The sequence below is a fragment of the Pongo abelii genome, chromosome 4 (genome assembly GCF_028885655.2).
Source record: "Pongo abelii isolate AG06213 chromosome 4, NHGRI_mPonAbe1-v2.0_pri, whole genome shotgun sequence".
Taxonomy (NCBI): domain Eukaryota; kingdom Metazoa; phylum Chordata; class Mammalia; order Primates; family Hominidae; genus Pongo; species Pongo abelii.
The window spans coordinates 131,850,097-131,869,366 of NC_071989.2; the positions used below are offsets into that span (position 1 = coordinate 131,850,097).

The 19,270-nt window shown below is 32.3% G+C and overlaps 1 protein-coding gene across 1 annotated transcript in view; it reads left to right on the forward strand.

Moving 5' to 3' along the window:
- The window catches only part of CSNK1G3 (casein kinase 1 gamma 3), a gene marked incomplete at its 5' end in the record, with an annotated part of 70,128 nt that overhangs the window by 38,800 nt on the left and 12,058 nt on the right, over window positions 1-19,270 (forward strand). The window contains 5 exon segments of the mRNA NM_001133418.1: window positions 3,781-3,866; window positions 4,140-4,224; window positions 6,116-6,264; window positions 7,027-7,122; window positions 10,758-10,853. Coding sequence (NP_001126890.1) covers window positions 3,781-3,866; window positions 4,140-4,224; window positions 6,116-6,264; window positions 7,027-7,122; window positions 10,758-10,853 — 512 coding nt within the window.

Here is a 19,270-nt window from a genome sequence, read left to right on the forward strand (position 1 = left end):
ATAGTTGTTGTCAGGATGAAGTTGCCTTGTAATTCCTAGTTTGCTGAGATTTTTTTAAAAATCATTAATACATGTTGGATTTTGTCAAGTGCTTTTTCTATATCTGAGATGACCATATGATTTATATTTTATTCTATTAGTTTGGTGAATTACATTGATTGATTTTTAAAAGTTAAACCAAACCTACATTCCTAGGATGAACCTTACTTAGTCATGAGGTATTATCTTTTTAAGGATTTCATGTTTGTGTTTATGAGGAATATTTCTTGCAGTTTCCTTTAATTGTAATGTCTTTATCTGTTGTTGGTAACAGGGTAATGCAGTGAGTTGGGAACTCTTCTAATCCTGGGTTTGTGTAGAATTGGTATTATTCTTTAACTGTTTAATAGGATTCAGTAGTGATGCTATCTGGCTTGTATTTTGGGAAGTTTTTAAATAATAAATTTAATTTCTTTAATTGATGCAGAGCTATTCACATTTTCTTCTTGAGGCAGTTTTAGTTATTAGTAGCTTTCAAGATATTTGTCCATTTCATATAAGTTGTTTAATTTATTGGGTTGTTTCGTAGTATTCTTTTATCATTCTTTTAATATCTGTGGGATTTGTTCTGATGCCCCATTTCTTCTGTTATTGGTAATTTGTGTTTCTTTCTTTTAGCCTGCTAAGAGGATTAATGATTTTATTGAACTTTCCAATCCAGCTTTTGTTTTCATTGGTTTTCATTACTGATTGTCCATCAGTCATTGTCTGGTCATTGATTTCCTCATTTGTCATTATTTTGTCCTTCTGTTTATTTTGGGTGGTATTGATATGAAGGCAGATACAGATAAGTTGATCAGAATACAGAGTCTGAAATAGACTTATACATAGATGGTCGATTGATTTTTGAGAATGGTGCAAAAGCAACTCGAGGGGAAAGGACAGTTTTGCCAAGAAACTATGAGAGTAGCTAGATATCAATATTGAAAAAAATAAATTTAAATCCTTACTCCACACCAAAAGCAAAAAAAAATTACTTCAAAATGAGTAATAGGTTTAAATGTAGGAACCATAACTATAACATTTCTAGAAGAAAAGACAGGAGAAAATCTTTGTGATCTTGTGTGTAGAGATTTCCTAGATTGGACATCAAAAAGTATAAAAAGTAAGAGGAAAAAAACCCCTGATAAATTGGACTTCATTAAAATGTAAAATTTCTTTTAAACATACTCTTAAGAAAACAAAAAAATATCAAGCTGTTTTCTTGAAGGGAAAAGGTATTGGCAAAACATACCTGAAAATAACTTGTATCCAGAATATGCAAGGAACTATTACAACTTTTTAATAAGACAATCCAATTTTTTAAACAGACAAACACATGAAATAAAGTTCAATGTTAGTCACCAGTGAAATGCAAATTAAGTCAGTTAATCCATACTTTGAAATTTGCTTTTCTGAAAGGATTTATTACTGCTTATACTTCATAGCCACTAGCATGGCTAAAATTTAAAAGACCATACTAAAGGTTGGACAGGTTTGCAACTGAAACTCCCATACATTGCTGGTAGAAATGTGAAATGACACAACCCCTTTGGAAAACGGTATAGAAGTTTTTTATAAAGTTAAACCTATACTTACAACATCATGTAGCAATCCCCCTTCTAGATGTTAACCCAACATAAATGAAAATGTATGTCAACATAGATTAGTACAAGAAGAATGTTCATAACAGCTTCACAATAGCCCCAAACTGGAACCTACTCAAATGTCTGTCAACAGATGAATAAACACATTGTAATGTACTACTCAGCATTAAAAAGTAATGAGCTATGGTTGCACATAGCAACATGGATAAATCCTGAAAACATAGTAAGTGAAAGAATTTGGACACGAATCTATACTGTATGATTCCATTCATGTGCACCTGTCTAATCTGTAGTGATGAAGGCAGATAAGTGGTTGTCTGAAGCTGATGGTATTGTGGGGGTTGGGGGAGAGTAATAGGCAAGAGACATTAGGAAACCTTTTGGAGCATTAGAAATGTCTCGATTGTGGTGGTAGTTATGCAGGTGTGTTTGTTGTTAAAACTTACCGAACTATACCCTTAAGACTACCAGAATCTAATGAAGTAAAATTTTCGTTATAAAAGTTATAACTAGTTTTTTTCATATTCTCATCCCCACTTTCATTAGTGGATGTAGATGGACTTTAAGGCCACTACTTATTTTGGAAAATTTGCTATTTTTAATAGCATATACTTACATTTTATAATAAAAAGTACAAGAAATAAAAAAACCTCTCCGTTATATCACATTTTTAGCATGTGAAATGGGAAGTTGAAATCTCTTCTCTAGTCTTCCAATCTTGTAGACTTAATGACTATCAATTTTGATGTATACTTCTGCAACTTGCAGTCTGGTGGAAGTGTATATATTGATTAAATAAAAATACAAACATAGTATCTTTAAATCGTAACAAGTGTTATTGAAAACAAGTGTATTAGTCTGTTTTCATGCTGCTGCTGCTGATAAAGTTATACCTGAGACTGGGCAATTTACAAAAGAAAGAGGTTTAATGGACTTACAGTTCCACATGGCTGGGGAGGCCTCACAGTCATGGCAGAAGGCAAGGAGGAGCAAGTCACATCTCATGTGGATGGTGGCAGGCAAAGGGAGCTTGTGCAGGGAAACTGCTTATAAAACCATCAGGTCTCATAAGACTTATTCCCTGTCACGAGAAAAGCATGGGAAAGACCTGCCCCCATGATTCAGTTACCTCCCACTGGGTCCCTCTCACAATGCATTGGAATTCAAGATGAGACTTGGGTGTGAACACAACCAAACCATATCAACAAGTATAGAATGTTTACACAGTAAAAATCAAAACCTTTTTTGACCCTTCATCCTAGTTCAGATCCATACTTTGAAAAGTTTGCTTTTCTGAAAGCATTAAGTACTGCCTAGATAGTATGATTGTTCATGTGGATAAAACATCTTACACATAAACAAACATCCTCTTATTAAAGTATTTTCTCATTGGTAGTTAGCATTTTGGTATTATTTTGAAACATCAAGAAATCTTAAGTATTTAACTTCAGTGACAGAAAAATTGAAATATCATTCAGTCAGCAAGTGTTTGTAAGCGTCTCCCTGAGCCTTAGTCTGTAATCTTTATTCACTTATGTGCTAAATGACATTTTGTTACAACAACAACTTGAAAATGACAGTTTGTTCAAGCAGTATTTTTTGTGATAGTGAAGGGGTTATTAATGTTGGTATGTGTCAAACACAAGTTTTTCTTAAAATATATTACACACAATACTCCATAATCGTGTTTAATTTAATGGAGAGTATTTATCATGGAAGTTTTGTGCTCATATAACTTTAGGAGGTGCAGGGTTGAAAAGTTAAACATTTTAAATTCTAGGCTTCTCAGAAGTTTTAATATGTTACCTTCTGAATCTTTAAGACTATAGCTCTTTAAGAGCTATAGTATACAGTGACTCTGACCATGGAACTCTTTTCCCCTTGGCCTGTACTTCCATGAATAGATATCTAAGCAGATAAATAAATCTCTAACAGCATCTAAAAATTATAATGGAATATTTTAAAGATGCTCAATAATCTTAATGTAAAAACATTATTTATATAATTTTATCACTTACAGTTACTAGATCTGTATTTTGTATTTATATGTTGAACTTTTGGAAATTAATTTATACATAATGAAAGAACAAACTCTCCATTCTTCCATTCTTAACTGTTAGAGAAAAGTGAAATTTATATTTCTTTTGTATTTCAGAACAAAGTAGAAGAGACGATTTAGAAGCTTTAGGTCATATGTTCATGTATTTTCTGAGAGGCAGTCTTCCTTGGCAAGGCTTAAAGGTAATTGTTTTTGTGTTTCTTTATTGAATTTCATAAAATATTGAGATATTAAGGTCCTCTCTTCCAACTAAACAGTTTTCATATTTTAAAATTTTATTTTGTAAGTAGGCATCAGGGCTCACTGTGTTGCCCAGGCTGGTCTCAAACTCCTGGGCTCAAGCATTCCTTCTGCCTTGGTCTTCCAAAGCTCTGTGATTACAGGCTACCGTGTGCAGCCCCAGCTAAATAATTTTTAAATTACCACATTCTCAAGATTTTTTTTTTCTGTTTTAGGCTGACACATTAAAGGAGAGGTATCAGAAAATTGGAGATACAAAACGGGCTACACCAATAGAAGTGTTATGTGAAAATTTTCCAGGTAATGAATAATGTGAGGTTGATACATTGTATACAGAAAACTAGAAATGCTAATTTTTATTGCTTACGTTTATACATATTTTTTTCTATGCTTAAAAAAAAAGAGCTAAAAATATGATTTAAAGGATGTCAGCATTTGATGCCGAACCCACAGGGACACTTTGTGTACTTGCTTTGCAAATGGTATTAATAGAAGAAAATCCTGTCTGTTAATAATGTTGATCAGTACCAGCTGAAGTAATATTTTCTTTAGTGATATACTTTTAATGAGTTAAAATTTTCGCTAAGAAATGCCAGTTACAAAGTTTTGGTATACAGTGTTAGTCATTTGGGTCCCAATGTCAAGTTCAGAGGAGGTATGTGAAGTATGATTTGGTTTAGTTTTCAAATTAAACTCACTTAAATTAAGTAAGGCCAGTAAAACCTTACTGACCTCACTAGTTTGGGGCTAATTTTATATTGGGGAGCTGTATGCATTTATGAAAATAATTTTGCTTTTAAGTAGATTTATGGCAACTCAAATTAAGCCAACAAAAATTTACTTAAGGTTTCTACATCAATTAAGGGATAAGGATAACTTATTAGTATATTAAGATAATGACTGATTTATTTGTGCAGCCACATTAAGTGAAAAGAGAACTAAATTTGAAGATAAAATACTGAATTCCTATCTCACTTTAGTATTGCCTAGTTCTCCTGTATAATGCTGGTGTTATTAATGTAGTAATAATATTATCAACATAACAAAAGTAGCTCTTTCTCAAGCTTATTTATATTATTCATTGACAGCAAACTTTAATTATATATTTTCCTTTCTTGCTATAATATCTAGAAGTAGATTTTTTAAAATGTCAGTTAATAGTACTAGCAGTTTAGTGTAGGCAGATAGGATAGTTGTCATTAAGGAAGCCTATATAAAGGTGGGAAAAATGGGGTTGCCAAATTAAATTAGCCAGGTATTTAGCTAGAAAGTGGAATAGTGGGAGAGTCACCACATAAAGAAGGTCACTGCATACCACTTATGTTGCCTCATTGTGCTGGGTGTGATCTTTTTCCTATTGGCTGGGGCTGCCTGTGAATGCTAGGTGTAACTTACCATCTCTTACTGTAGTGATTTTCTGTGCCCTGATGGTGAAATGCCCTGCTTTACTAATTGCTCACCATTTTGCCCATTGTTTTATATATATATATTTGTTTGTTTGTTTGTTTTTACATGTATTAGATACATGTATCTAATACATTTTGGAATTATAATAGCATGCAGAGATTTGTATATTGCCAAATAATTGTTAAATATATGACCAGAAATTAAGAGAAGACTTACACTGTCCTCTTGTGTTATGTTTTTGAGATTTGTTTTAGCTTTCGTTTGTTAGCTTAATTGGTTAGAATACTGCTCAAAGCCAAGGTTGGGAATTTGAATTCTCTATTAGTTGGTGTATGTCACTGATTCTAAAGGAAATCCAGCAAGCCAATACAGATGCTTTCATATAAATCAGTTCTCACCAGTATTTTAAATAAAATTTTAAATTTATAAACTGAATATGATGCTTTGTGATTAATCATGCATTATTAAACTGCTTATTCAACTTCTCATACTAGCAAATATTAAAAATAATCTTATAAAAATAAAAATTTTAGCTTTTCCTAATGAAATGAAGCAAAAATAGTGGTTGTTAAACTGAACCTCTCATTTTTCTTGTGTCTCTATTCCCTTCCTTCTTTTCCTCTTTTTTATTTTGTTGTAATTAAACTCAGAAAAATTTAAATTGCAATATAATTTTGTTACTTTTCAAGTGTTTTTATATAATACAATGTGCTTTTAGATACTTAATTTTATTATTGAGTATTAAAGAAAAGTATAGTCCAAATAATTTTTATATTATTTCTAGAAGAAATGGCAACATATCTTCGTTATGTAAGAAGGCTAGATTTTTTTGAAAAACCAGACTATGACTACTTAAGAAAGCTTTTTACTGACTTGTTTGATCGAAAAGGATATATGTTTGATTATGAATATGACTGGATTGGTAAACAGTTGGTGAGTATTCTATATAATAATATATTATTTACAGTATCTGTTGTCTTTTTAATTGTACAGTATCTTCAATTGAAAAGAGTTGAGAACAAATAGTTGTTTTAAAGGATTCATTTTATTGTTTTTTAAAGGACATTTCTGCAGGTAGCGCCGTACTAGTGTTCTTTGAGTTTTTCAAAAGCCCTAACATCTGGATTCTTTGCCTTTTAGCATGAAGAGTTACTTTTAACTTTTCATCCTGATTTAGTTCTTAATGTCAAATATACTCTTTTTTGTGTAATATTCTCATGATTAATTTAGTACTTAAATGCCTTGATGAAAATTAAAATTTGTATGAGTCTCTTCAAGTCAAAATATTGGAAATAAGTAATTTTATTAGTTTTTTTTATTCTTTTAATTTTCTTAAAAGTTTATTCTATTTATACATTTGCTTTGGAAATGACAGGCATAAACATATACATTTTTATCATTTTGATATGAAAATGTAGCCTAAAAGTAATGGCAGCATTAGGTGTTTTGTAGATGTAAAAATAAGTACTTTATAAAGAATTTAAATGTTTTAAAAACACTTTAAAAAGTAGGTATATTCTTTTTGCTTTACCTTCTTAGCTTTAACAACATATTTTGAGAATGATGCCTTTACTTAAAGCCTTAGTTTATTTAACAGTCTTTTGTTTTTTTCCTTCTTTTAAGCAGCTAAATAAATGATTTTAAATAAGATTTTTGAAATGGAATGTATTGATACCAATTATTATTGTATTGTAGCCTACTCCAGTGGGTGCAGTTCAGCAAGATCCTGCTCTGTCATCAAACAGAGAAGCACATCAACACAGAGATAAGATGCAACAATCCAAAAACCAGGTTTGCTGCCCTTTAGATATGAAATATCTTCCTTTCATGATTGCAACATACACTTTTTTCTTCAATAGATAAAACAGACTGAAGGATTGAAAATACATATTTTTAACAGATAAACTATTTTCTCTTAATTTCACTGTTTATTAAATAATAGCATTAAAATGTTTAATCATAAATCCTTAATTAATGGTACAAATTAGTGTAAACTTTTAGGAATATTTGATATTCTATTAGAATGGAAGTATTTGGATACCCTATTGGAATGAATTATAATAATACTTGATCTTTCTAACTGTAGTTTAGTTCAATAAATTATTTATTGAATTTCTGCTATTGTAAAGCTACTGTTCTACACATTATAGAAATTCAGAAGTAAAGAAGACTGTATAACCTTTAAGAATGATTTTGTCACCAGTGTCTAAAAGCAGTGTTGTAGCTGAGAGTTCACTCAATTCTCTCGAATCAGGCATACATGGATATGGCTTGACCCTGGGCAAATAAGTTAATCTCTCAAAGCCTCAGTTTCCTCATCTATAAAATGGAAATAATGCATGTTAATTTAGAGCATACAGTAAGCTTTCATTCAATCAAAACTCTGTGTCTGCTGTTACTGTTATTATTATTACAATAAATACAGAAATAACTATATTTAAAAAGAGAATAAGCTATATTACATGAAACACTAATAAAGTACCATGGAGGAGATCATATGTGGGGCTCTATGAAGATTTTATGGAGAAGGTAGCTTTTGACATGAACCTAAAGAATGAATGGAATTTTTAAAGGGAAATGAAGATAAGGGCATTTTGGGGAGCGTGAATAATATAAAATATGAAGCAGCAGTTTAAAAATAGAGAATTTGAGGAATAGCAAGCGGTTCAATTTGTTTGGAGCAGAAAGTAGGTAGAGATGGATTAGAGAGGGAGTAGAGAGTCAGTCTGAGATAAGGCATAGAAGTTGATCAAGTAGTGAGTTCATGTTTCCTGACCAGGTAAAGGAATAGAAAGCTGTTGAAATTTTGGGGCAATGTTTTAATTTTTCTCTCTCTCTTTCTCTTTTTTTTGGTTAAAAGGTTTTATTGAAGACATCTTTGACTTAAAAATTTTACGATCACGCTGAGTTAAGGAGTGTCTAGAAATTTTCTGTTACAATCCTTTTTGGAGAAGGATAGTGTGCCGTCCTTTTTGACTTTTATATTGTTTATCCCATCAAAGTTTAAGTGAAGATTAAAGATTAAAACAGGATGACAATCAAAAGAAAGAACACCACTTGTTAAAAATCATAGCAAAATAAAATGCTATGTTTTAGGGAGTGTTTAACAATATTATGCTATATAGCATGGCCAATTTTAAAAGATTAATATTAAATTTTTGACTTAGAAAAATTGGTACTATAAAGCATCTCATACATAAATTACTCATATATAAATTAAAATTAGTTGATAACTGGAGTGCCGTGAAAAGATTCTGTATAAAGAAAGAAATGGCTCAGAAGTTGAGACTTAGTTTGTGTTTTATAAACTAGAGTTAATTCCTTGAATGTACTTGGAAGAAGATTAATATGGTATTCTTTGAAATTCTCCACTTGAGCTGTTAGGTATTATAATAAGTGAAATTCCTCTATTGTTGAATTAAATTATAAATCTAATGTTTTAGACTTTTAGTTTTCTACATGTTTCAGACATGTCTTGCTAACTAGATTGTAAGCTCACTGAGGGTGGGAACCATGTTTCATTTGTCCAGTCCTTCTTGCACTAAATGTAGGGTGTATATATATATATATATATATATATATACACACACACACACACACACAAACATATATGTATATAATTTTTAGGTAATTCTTTAGGATAGGCTTATATATTGAATTTGGGATGTGAATATACAGACTTTCATCATGATAGAAAAGTTGTATATCTAAAAAAAACTTCTTAAATATCTCTAGACCACTAAGCAGCTTAAGTTCTACAAGAAACCCACAGTTCACAATCCCAGAGGAAGAAAGATTATTTCAAATGACTTAAACCTTTGTAATGCCCCTAGATAAATGATAGATTTAAGTTGAGGGGATCCTGAAATTGTTGGGTACATGTAATTGTTTATTTTCAGGAGAGGGCTTGTAGCTCTTACTATATTCTTAGAGAGTTCCATGACCCCAAAATATTGCTCATTGCCCTAGATGTTTGTCTCAATTTTAGCATCATTTTTATTCTTTGATCTTGTCTATACTTGACTTCATCTGATTGATTTCAACTTAAGCTACAAATCTGCTTAATTCTGGTTATAAATTTGGAGGGTTTAATGAAAAGACATTATAGAACTATCATAGTTTTGATGACATACTTTATGCCACAGAGTATGTAATTTTGCATTGTACAATTTAGGAAGCTTAGTGCCAGAACATGTATTCATGTGTCTACTTGAATTTTACACCTCTCCCCTTAAGTTTGTTCTGGCCAACAATATGCTTGAGGCTCCCCATACTCCAGTATGCTTGGCACTTTGTGGCAAGATTTTCATGACTTTGTTTGAAAAAGAAAGAAAGAAAAGAATACTGAAGGCTTTAGAATATATTTAATTATGGTAAGGAGCTAGGTAGTATTATTGGAAGAGCCTTAGGCTCTGAGTTGGAATTCCTGTTGTACTCCTTGGTAGGTCTGTAACTGTAGGGAAGTGGTTAATGTCTCACTGTCTTCATCAGTAAAAGTGGATGATAATATCTACCTCAAAATATGGTAATATATAAAGCAGCTAATTCAGAACCAAACATGTAATAAAGTTTAAATAGTATATTCTTCTCCCTACTTTTTATTAGTGTTGTCCACATTTTCCTGAAACAGAAGTTGACCCCTATTAAGAAACTTCTCTTAATTTTACTGGTAGATTATGATGTTTGTTATTGCCATGCATATTTGCCAAGGGATCTAAAAACATCAAGAATTTTCAGATTATTTCATAGACATGGGTTCCTTAATTTGAACCAGATAAAAGGAGATCAAGGAAGCAAAGAGATTCATATGTGTAGGGTTATCACTTAGAAAAAAATTGTTTTGTCATATTCTCATAGTATTCTGTATAGTGCTTCTCCCTTTTCAAAGAACTTTTCTGTTTTCTCATAGTATCCTTATAATCAGAAATGGGGGACTAAGCAAGAGAGAAAATATTTTTAGAATCTCAGGTACAGTTATTTAAGGGCCATCATTTGTACCTTGCTAAAAATAGCTCCTCATCAGAAAACCAGTGATGACCTCTACTGTGTAAAAATATAGTGGGTGGACTTCTAGTGTGCCCAGGATTTATTTGGAGTTCTTTCTTGGTCATGGCATTTTTACCTTTCTGGTTCTTTATTAGTTCATTTATAAAGCTAGAGGGTAGAGTCTGTGATTTCTAAAGTATTTTTACTTCTAAAATCTTATGGTTCTATTTTATTTTTATTGTTGATCATTACACAATTTGGCAACTTAATTAAAATCACTCCACATTCTGTATACAAAGATAACTGCACCATGATTCAGAATAGTAAGGGTATTTTAAATTTCCTTTTATACGTTTGTTTTATATATTATGAGGATAAAATGTTTAACATATTGGGTTTTTCTTCTTCCATGCATGCCATATGCATTAAATAAATGGCAGTCGGCAGACCACAGGGCAGCTTGGGACTCCCAGCAGGCAAATCCCCACCATTTGAGAGCTCACCTTGCAGCAGACAGACATGGTGGCTCGGTACAGGTATTTTCTGATTTTTGCATGAGTGATTATTACCCAGATTTATACAACTAACCCTTTTTTTTGGAACTCATGGCATGATTTCATATCTTAATGGAAAATTTGTTGCTGAACTACTCTATCCATAATTCTATTCCTTTGTTATTTAAACAGAAAAACCAAAATTAACGTGGTCTAGAAAGACCATCAGGAATACCAAGATTTTTCCTTTTTTCATTTTTGCAACTATATGCAACAATATTTAAGTCATACAGCAGATTAGAAAAACAAACGATATTATGCTTGAAATAGGTATTAAACTTGACTTTCCAATAATAAGATCAGTCTTTTTAATGCTTTAATTAATAGAACATTTTTGTATTTTTTCCCATTCATTGACTTTGCCTCCTTCAAACTTAATCAGTTATCTTTTTTCATCCTTAATACTCAGAATGTACTTTCTGATTAATTGTTCAAATGAACATGACCCTAATTTTTATAATAGCATGTTTTGTTTGTACTTATAGAAAATATCAGATGGAAATTTTAATAAGAAGTGTTTATTAAATACTCCCCTCAATAAATTGTATGGCTTTTTAGATAAATTCAAAGCAGTCCCTTATTTATGATTTGTTTCTTCTCACCTTTTTTATACACTTAGAGACCGCTACTATATATACTCTGCCCTCCATTGCCCTGTAAATTTTAGTCATTTATGTATATTGTAGAAATAGGGAAAGATTGCTGAGTCTCGTATTGTCTTTTAAAATGTCTGTTTAAGGTAATCTAAAAGCCAGCTTAAAGTAAGTGAGATAACAAATGTTATCCCAATACATTTCAATTTAGAATTTTTTTTACATTTTCATTTTTTTCTTTACATATTTTCACTTGAATAATTTGCCATTTTATCAAATTTGCATTTTTCTTAGTGTATATATTTAATCAACTGATTCTGTACTCTGGGTTCTATTCTTTCTTGATTTGAATTCTAAAAATTAAATCATGATTAAATATTATGAGCTCACGTTTTTCTCATTAAATTTTAGAGGTAATTTAAATTATATAATCGAGTACTTTTGTAGAATTTTGTAGTTTATGGAATTTTCAGTAATGTGTGGTAGACTTATTTGAGTAGATCTATAAAAATCTAGGGTGAAGAACTTAGAGGCAAGAGTGTCTAAATTGTAAAAATTTTTATGACTTCAATTCATATAGTTAGAAAAGCTAATTCAGCAAATATATTCTATTTGCATAACACAAACTATATTTTGTATGTATCTGTATATGTTTACATGTTTTTAAGTTTGTGTGTATGTGTGCAAGTGTTTTTGCTCAGTGCAACAATTAAGGCACTATTAGAAAATTTTCCTACCATTTCTGTACCATTACCAGATTTATTTTCTTAGCCTCTTATTATTCTTATGTGATTCCTTGAGGTGGCTCGTGGGATTCCTTTGGACTTTCAAAGGGTGAATGAATTTCATTATTCATTCATTATTTCACTACTTCACGTTTATTGTTTCACATGTTTTCACAGAGATGTTTGAACATTGCTCGTTTCTCATTATTTCTAAGAGTTTTCAGCCTACTGAGACTACATCTGACTTCATCCTAATATTCAATAAGTGATTAACTTAATAGGTTTCTAGTAATATGGAAATACATAGGTAAAACAAAGAATAGTATTTTCATTGACTTCATGTATTTTGTAATATTAACTGACACATGATATGATGGACTAATATGACAGCCTAAGTAGGATCATGCCTGAATCCTTCCCACTCCAAAATAAAGACTGAATTCATTTATAATTTATGTCCTATACACTTTCAAAATTGTTTGAAAATTTATAATATGACCCTTGTGTAATTGGACTAATGAAGTTATAAATTAAAACATAATAAGAGCAAAGAAAAGTACCTAAAATTTGAACTAATATTATAATTGAATACTATATTTGATTCTGAATGAAGGCAGAAAGGGAAACAATATGTTCTATTAATATTATTCTCATTGTCTGATAAAGGGAGGAGATAAAGAGAAAAAAACTTCTTAGTAATACAAAAGTATGAGAAGAATTTGCCTTGGGCTTATTTGTGCAATGGTCATTAAATCACCTGTTGAACAAACTTTCAAGCATTGGCTTTACAGGAGATGCAAAGACAATTAAATTATATGGCAATTAAAAAATTATTCTTAATAAACATACTAAGAGTATGTCATCAAATAGTTTTTTTAGGAAAGACATTTCCATAATTAATAGGTCACTGTCTGGTATTGAAATGTGATGCAGGTTTAGGATATCCAGAAACAGAATCAACAGTTACTTAAAATGTGCCTCGGTAAAACTATGGCTTTCACTCCTCACTATCATTGCAGTCTTTTCCTTGGAACTGATCATTGCTGTCAGTGCAGCACTGAAAATCATTCCAAGCTGTTTAGAGTTGACATATAAGATGAAACCTCTTGCCATTTTTGACCTATAGAAAGATCCTCAGGTATTTATTTCACATGTACTTTTAGTAGAAATTATCAGCAGAGTCTAAATTTGAACTCCCTGCTTTTCCAGAATTATTATATAGCAGACCAGACAGAGTTACCAAGTTGAGAGTTACCAAGTTGATGATGTTGCAGTTAAGAGCTCAAGCTCTGCAGTCAGATTTGAGTTCAAACTCTGTGCTAAGATTATTTATTAGTAAATAAGGATTTTAACAATTCCTCTACCTTATGGTTTTGTTATGAAAATTTAATTTTTAAAAAAAGTATTTAGCATAGAGGTTGAGGCTTAGGAAGTGTTAGATAAGTAGAATCTATTGTTTTTGCAAATTAAGAAACTTGAATAGCATTTTTATTTTATTGATCTCTGGGAAGTGAAGTATTAGAGGTACAGTCAAAGAAAGCATTGATGAATGGGATTTTTCTTATTTTCTCTCTTTAGTTCAGTCATGTTAAGTCACTAGCTAAAAAGATACAGCTGTAGATTTGATAAACTTTTTCCATTCACGAGACTAAGAATAATATTCAGATATCTGCAAACTTTATTTTGTATCAGCCTGTGTTCTGGAAAACCCCTAGGGGAATCAAGTGTGCCCCTCTCGGTTCCCTCTTAGAATCATTGGTAGTAATAAATATGGCTGAGAAACTCAGACCTACCACATTCAGTTTCTTGGCCATTCATTACTCAGCAAATTGCTAAGTGTTCATTATGTGCTAGGCTCTTCTAGGTTTTTTTGAATGAAAAGAAATGTGTAAAGACACGGTGGCTGCGTCCATGAAGAAGTCAGTCGAGGAGGCTGATGAACAGGCAGGGTGATAAGTGGAGATAGCACAGGGTACTGGGAGAATTGATAGGAAAAGCACCTAACCTGGATGAGTCAAGACTTTCTGGGGAAAGTGACATCTAAACTGAGATGTAAAGAATCAGTGGGAGTTAATCAACTGAAGATAGAAGGGGTCAAGAGAGGAGTATACCAGGCAGAGAAGACAATATGAATAAGGTTGTGGAGAGAGAGACATACTGAGGAAGCTGATTTAGTCAAGCTGGTGTGTGTTGAGAAATGAGACTGAGAAGGTAGGCTAGAAGTAAATCATGAAGGATCTAACGGATCTTGTTACTAAATTTGGCTTTATTCTGAGGATAATGGGTAGCCATAAGGGGAATTAGGAGACCAAATTTGATTAGATTAGTGTTTTCTAAAGATTGCGTTTGCTGGACACTAGATTGAAAGGAGACAAGTCTAAATGAGGGATACAGCTGTCAAAAGTCTGTAGTTGAGGAAAAATGTTGGGTAGTGGGGATAAACAAGAAATGAAAGGCTTTGAAAAGAATTAGAAGGTGGAGTTTAGTTGGGTATCGGGCTGAGGGGAAAAGAAAAGTTCAGTTGTTAACCCTTTTTGATATGTTTCTACATGGCAAATCAAGATCCCCAAAATTAGGTTTTGAAGTATACCACTGACAACAGATAGTAGTAATCTCTAATTCCATTTTAGCTGTGCTTTTCACTGTAGCACAAATCCATTGAGCTCAGTGCCAACTGAAAATCTGATCCTATATAGAGGCAACTGTAAGCAAAGGGAAAAAGACAAATATTAAGGACACTGCTGAAAAACTATTTTACATGGTTGTACTATGTACATGTAGTATGTATACCTCCTGATTGTTTGGAAATCTCTTATAGTTGTACAGTCTTTGGTTTGAATCTAATGAATAATGTGACTCTGAGCACTTGGGAGAAAAAGGGGCAGAATTACAAATGGTGCAGATATGTTGTGCAACCAGGCATTGTTGAGGAAAACGAAAGAATAACATTCATTGTTGTAATAAGCAATCTGATCTTTTAGCCAATGAAGCATCAGAACAAATAAATACAGTTGGTGATAACCGAAAAGGATTATCTGGAGATGATAATAAATGTATCTTGAGATGATAATAAAACATATGTAATTAAAAGTCAAGAGGAATAGTAGATACTATTATCTCAATTACATTAATTGTGAATACTGACCTTTCTAAAACATTTCTAATACTAGTTTCAGTCTGTAAAATATTTGAAAATGCAGTTATTAACAAGGAACAAAATCTAGTGACTATTACAATCACATCTTTCTGTTCATAGTTTTCTGGGGTACTGAAATCTGCAAAAGAGAGATTGTGGAGGGAGTATAGTTGTGTGCCTTTATTACATAAATAATTTATAGTTCATCTCCTTTGATCTAGTTTAGGAAATTCCTTATCTAGTATCATTGGGGTAAATCAGCATTATGAATTTATTTTTTTTTTTTACAATAACATTTACAGTAATGTCTCTGAAGACTGGGATGATCAAGGAAAATAATTATCCTAAGTGAAAGTTAATTGAAAATCCATTTTGGCTTACCTTTGTTGAAAGTTGGTGAGCATGTCACTATCTGTGCTTTAGGGTCATCTTTTGGAATACCAAGAGTATCAATTATATCTTTAATCTTTAGGATATGTAAATAAGTTGGTTTCATATAGTATATGTATACTGTAGCACAGGTTCAGGAAATTATTTGGAAGTCACTCTTTTAACTATTAATATATCTCATTAGTGTGCTTTCTTATAGATACCTTTTTAAAAAGCTGAATACATAAATATATAATGTTTTAGTATTTCTAATAGATTATTAGATGAGAATTTGGCTAATTAATATATTTGGTTAATTCATACATTGTATCGAGGCTCTACTTGGTAATCTTGCTTACAAGGTATCAAATAGAAATTAGGAAGACAGGAGGGGCGTGGTGGCTCATGCCTGTAATCCCAGCACTTTGGGAGGCTGAGGCGGGTGATCACTTGAGGTCAGGAGTTCGAGACCAGCCTGGCCAACACGGTGAAACCCCGTCTCTACTAAAAATACAAAAATTAGCCGGGCATGGTGGTGCACACCTGTAATCCCAGCTACTCGGAAGGCTGAGGTAGGAAAATCGCTTGAACCCGGGAAGTGGAGGTTGCAATGAGCCAAGATCATGCCACTGCACTTCAGCCTGGGAGACCGAATGAGATGCCATTTCAAAAAAAAAAGAAAAAAGAAAGAAATTAGGAAGACAGTAGTATAACTAATTTGTATGAATTCATTATATTTGGAAAGTACATTAATTGCTTTTAAAATTCATTGACAATAAAGATACTATATGTTATGTCTGTACTCTAAAGTCTATAAGAATAACATCTTTTGGAATTGGATTTGTCAGGCATCAGTTAAGTTTACGATTATGTCTCACACTTGCTTGTGGGCTGTTTCTCCAACATCCCTCTTAAATTCTGACAGTAAAACTGGAGTCTAGTTGCCTCTTTTTTTTTTTTAATCTTCTTAAAATAAGAACTGTAGTAAGTTTCTTGTCAAATTGGGAATGTCAGAGGGAATTTTTTTTAAGAACAACAACAATCCTGTATAATGCCCGAATTATTTTTTGAAATGTCAAACCTCAGAATATCTGTCATTTTTGTGTACTTTCAAGAAATCAGCCTGATGTACACTAGTATTTCAGAGACTCATCTTCTAGTTCAAGTTGTAATTCTAGAAATGTCACTTTAATAGAATTATTCTTTAGAATTTGGCTTATAAAAATATTTGTGCATATTTGATTGTTTTAGCCTTCCAGGAATATAATAATATATTATTTATAGTATTATATCTTCATTTCTTCTTTGTGAAACCCTTTTGCAAAAAGACACAAATTTTAAGTGAAAATACTTTTAATGCTATGATACACTCTCAAGTCACCGGTGTTAAATAGGCCAGTTTTATGAAAGTCAACAGCAGTATCCTATCTTAACTCTGTTACCACAGTGATTCTATTCTGAACTTGGGATACTAACCTTTACTGAGAGGATTGGGGAATCTGGGAAACCCTGGAAAAATTACATTAGAGGAAGATGTTGCTTCCTTCTGGTCTGGTTCTGGTCAACCAGGTAAAGTGGGGTTTGAAACATTTCAATAAAATAAAGTTTACCAAAGTCAGGTATAAAAAGTCTTCCTCTGTGAACTGAAGTAAATCAAATTATGTAATTACAGTGTATATATAGACACTGTTGCTAGAAAATATGTAATTAATGTTGCTAGAATTTAGACTACCTGGGTTTTTAATTTTCAGTTATGCTGCTTAAAATAAGGGAAGACATGTTAGAGGAGCTGCCTGTAAGTTGAGGTAGCATCCTGCTAGCTGTCTAGGGCCATTGAACTAAAGGGAGAATAAGAAACCTGTTGAATAGTATGTTGAGAAAAGAGCAGTGGAAATTGTTCATTGAACTGTTTGATTATGTACTAGATACAGGCACTCTGTTCAAGGTAGTGGAGAATATGTGAGATAAGAATACTACTTTCTGTCTCCTTTCCAATTTAGTGCAGAGGCACTGACATTTTCAAAATTAAGAATAAAGAACAAAATTATGTTCAATAATTAGAACAAATAATGATTTTTAAATGTTTTCAGAGAGAGAGAGAGAGAAATAAAGAGAAAAAATTTACAGTTCAATAGAATGACAGAAAGGGGGAAGCAAGTGCCCCAGAAAAGGAGAGGCATGCTTAGATGTAAGAGTATTCTTTTCTTTAGATTGCCTTTGAAGATTATCAAGGCAGTTTTGTATGTTTTCAGCTGTAGGCACAACTGCAGTGTTCATTTCTAAGTACTTATTCCATATAGGACATAGGAAACTGAATTTCTACAATTCCTAAGTTAACTCAAATATGTTGGTTGATTTGTAGATATTAATACTTTCCTTGGAGTTGAAAAGGGTCCTGTTTCTCTACACTAAAGTGTCAGATCTAGAAGGACAGGGGTGTTTATCTTGCTTACTTTGGCATTCCAAATACCTAGAACAGTGCCTAAGCATGTTGTAGACTAAAGTAAGAACTTAGAAATATAAGGTACTATAAATACTACTTTTAAGTCTAATAGTCAGTTGTCAACTCTAGCCCATGCCAGGGTTGCTAACCTTTTATTTCATTTAAAGCGTTTAGGTAGTGGGTAGGAGGGGCATCAAAGAGAATTCTTAGATTTTTGAGCCTGGAAGTCTGGAAGATGGGAAGGCTTTAGCTGAAATGGGAGCCATGGGAAGAGAATACATTTCAGAGGGAGTAGGATAAATTTGCCTTTAGAAATGCAGTGTTTAAGGTGCCAAACTTGACTTAGCAAACTGAGGATATGGGTGAGTGGTTAGGCCCAGGGAGTCCTTTACCTAGAGGTGATAGTTGAAGCCATGATTATAGATAAAACATAGTGATAATGATGGCCACCATTTATTGACCTCTTCCCATATGCCAGGCACTGTGCTTTATATATTAACATTTATGTATTGATCTCATCTCACCCTCATATCAACCTTGTTAATTAGATGCTACTGTTCACCATTTCATACTTGAGAACACTGAGGTTTAGCAAGGTAAGGTATCTTTCCCAGAGTCTCATAGCTGGTAAGTGGTAGAGCTAGGCTTTGAGTCTTCTTACTCCAGAATGATCAGCTAGCGCCAAGTGATTTGATGTATAAGAAAATGAGGCACTGAGCAAAGTGTCCTGAATACATTTTCTAGGAATCATTGGTAACCTTTAAGATAACTCTTATTAGAGTTCTTATGTAGGGTTGGAGAACTGATTGCAAGGAGTAAAGGAATAAACACATGGAAAATTTTATAAAAATGGAAGTGGTGAGTTACATATTTTTTTTTCCAAAAAGTTTAGTGATAAGGGAAAAGGAAGAAATAAAACAATAAGGTAAATTTGCAGAAACAAGAGAATTTGGGAGAATTTGGGAATTTCCTCATGATTTTTATCTTGTTTCAGGATTTCATTCATGCATACATGCATTCATTTATTTCAACAACTATTTATTGAGTGCCTTTTCTGTGCGAGGCATAGCAGGAAACAATACAAGGTTTCTCTTGTCCTGGAGTTTAATTTTAATGGAGGTAGGGATGGATGT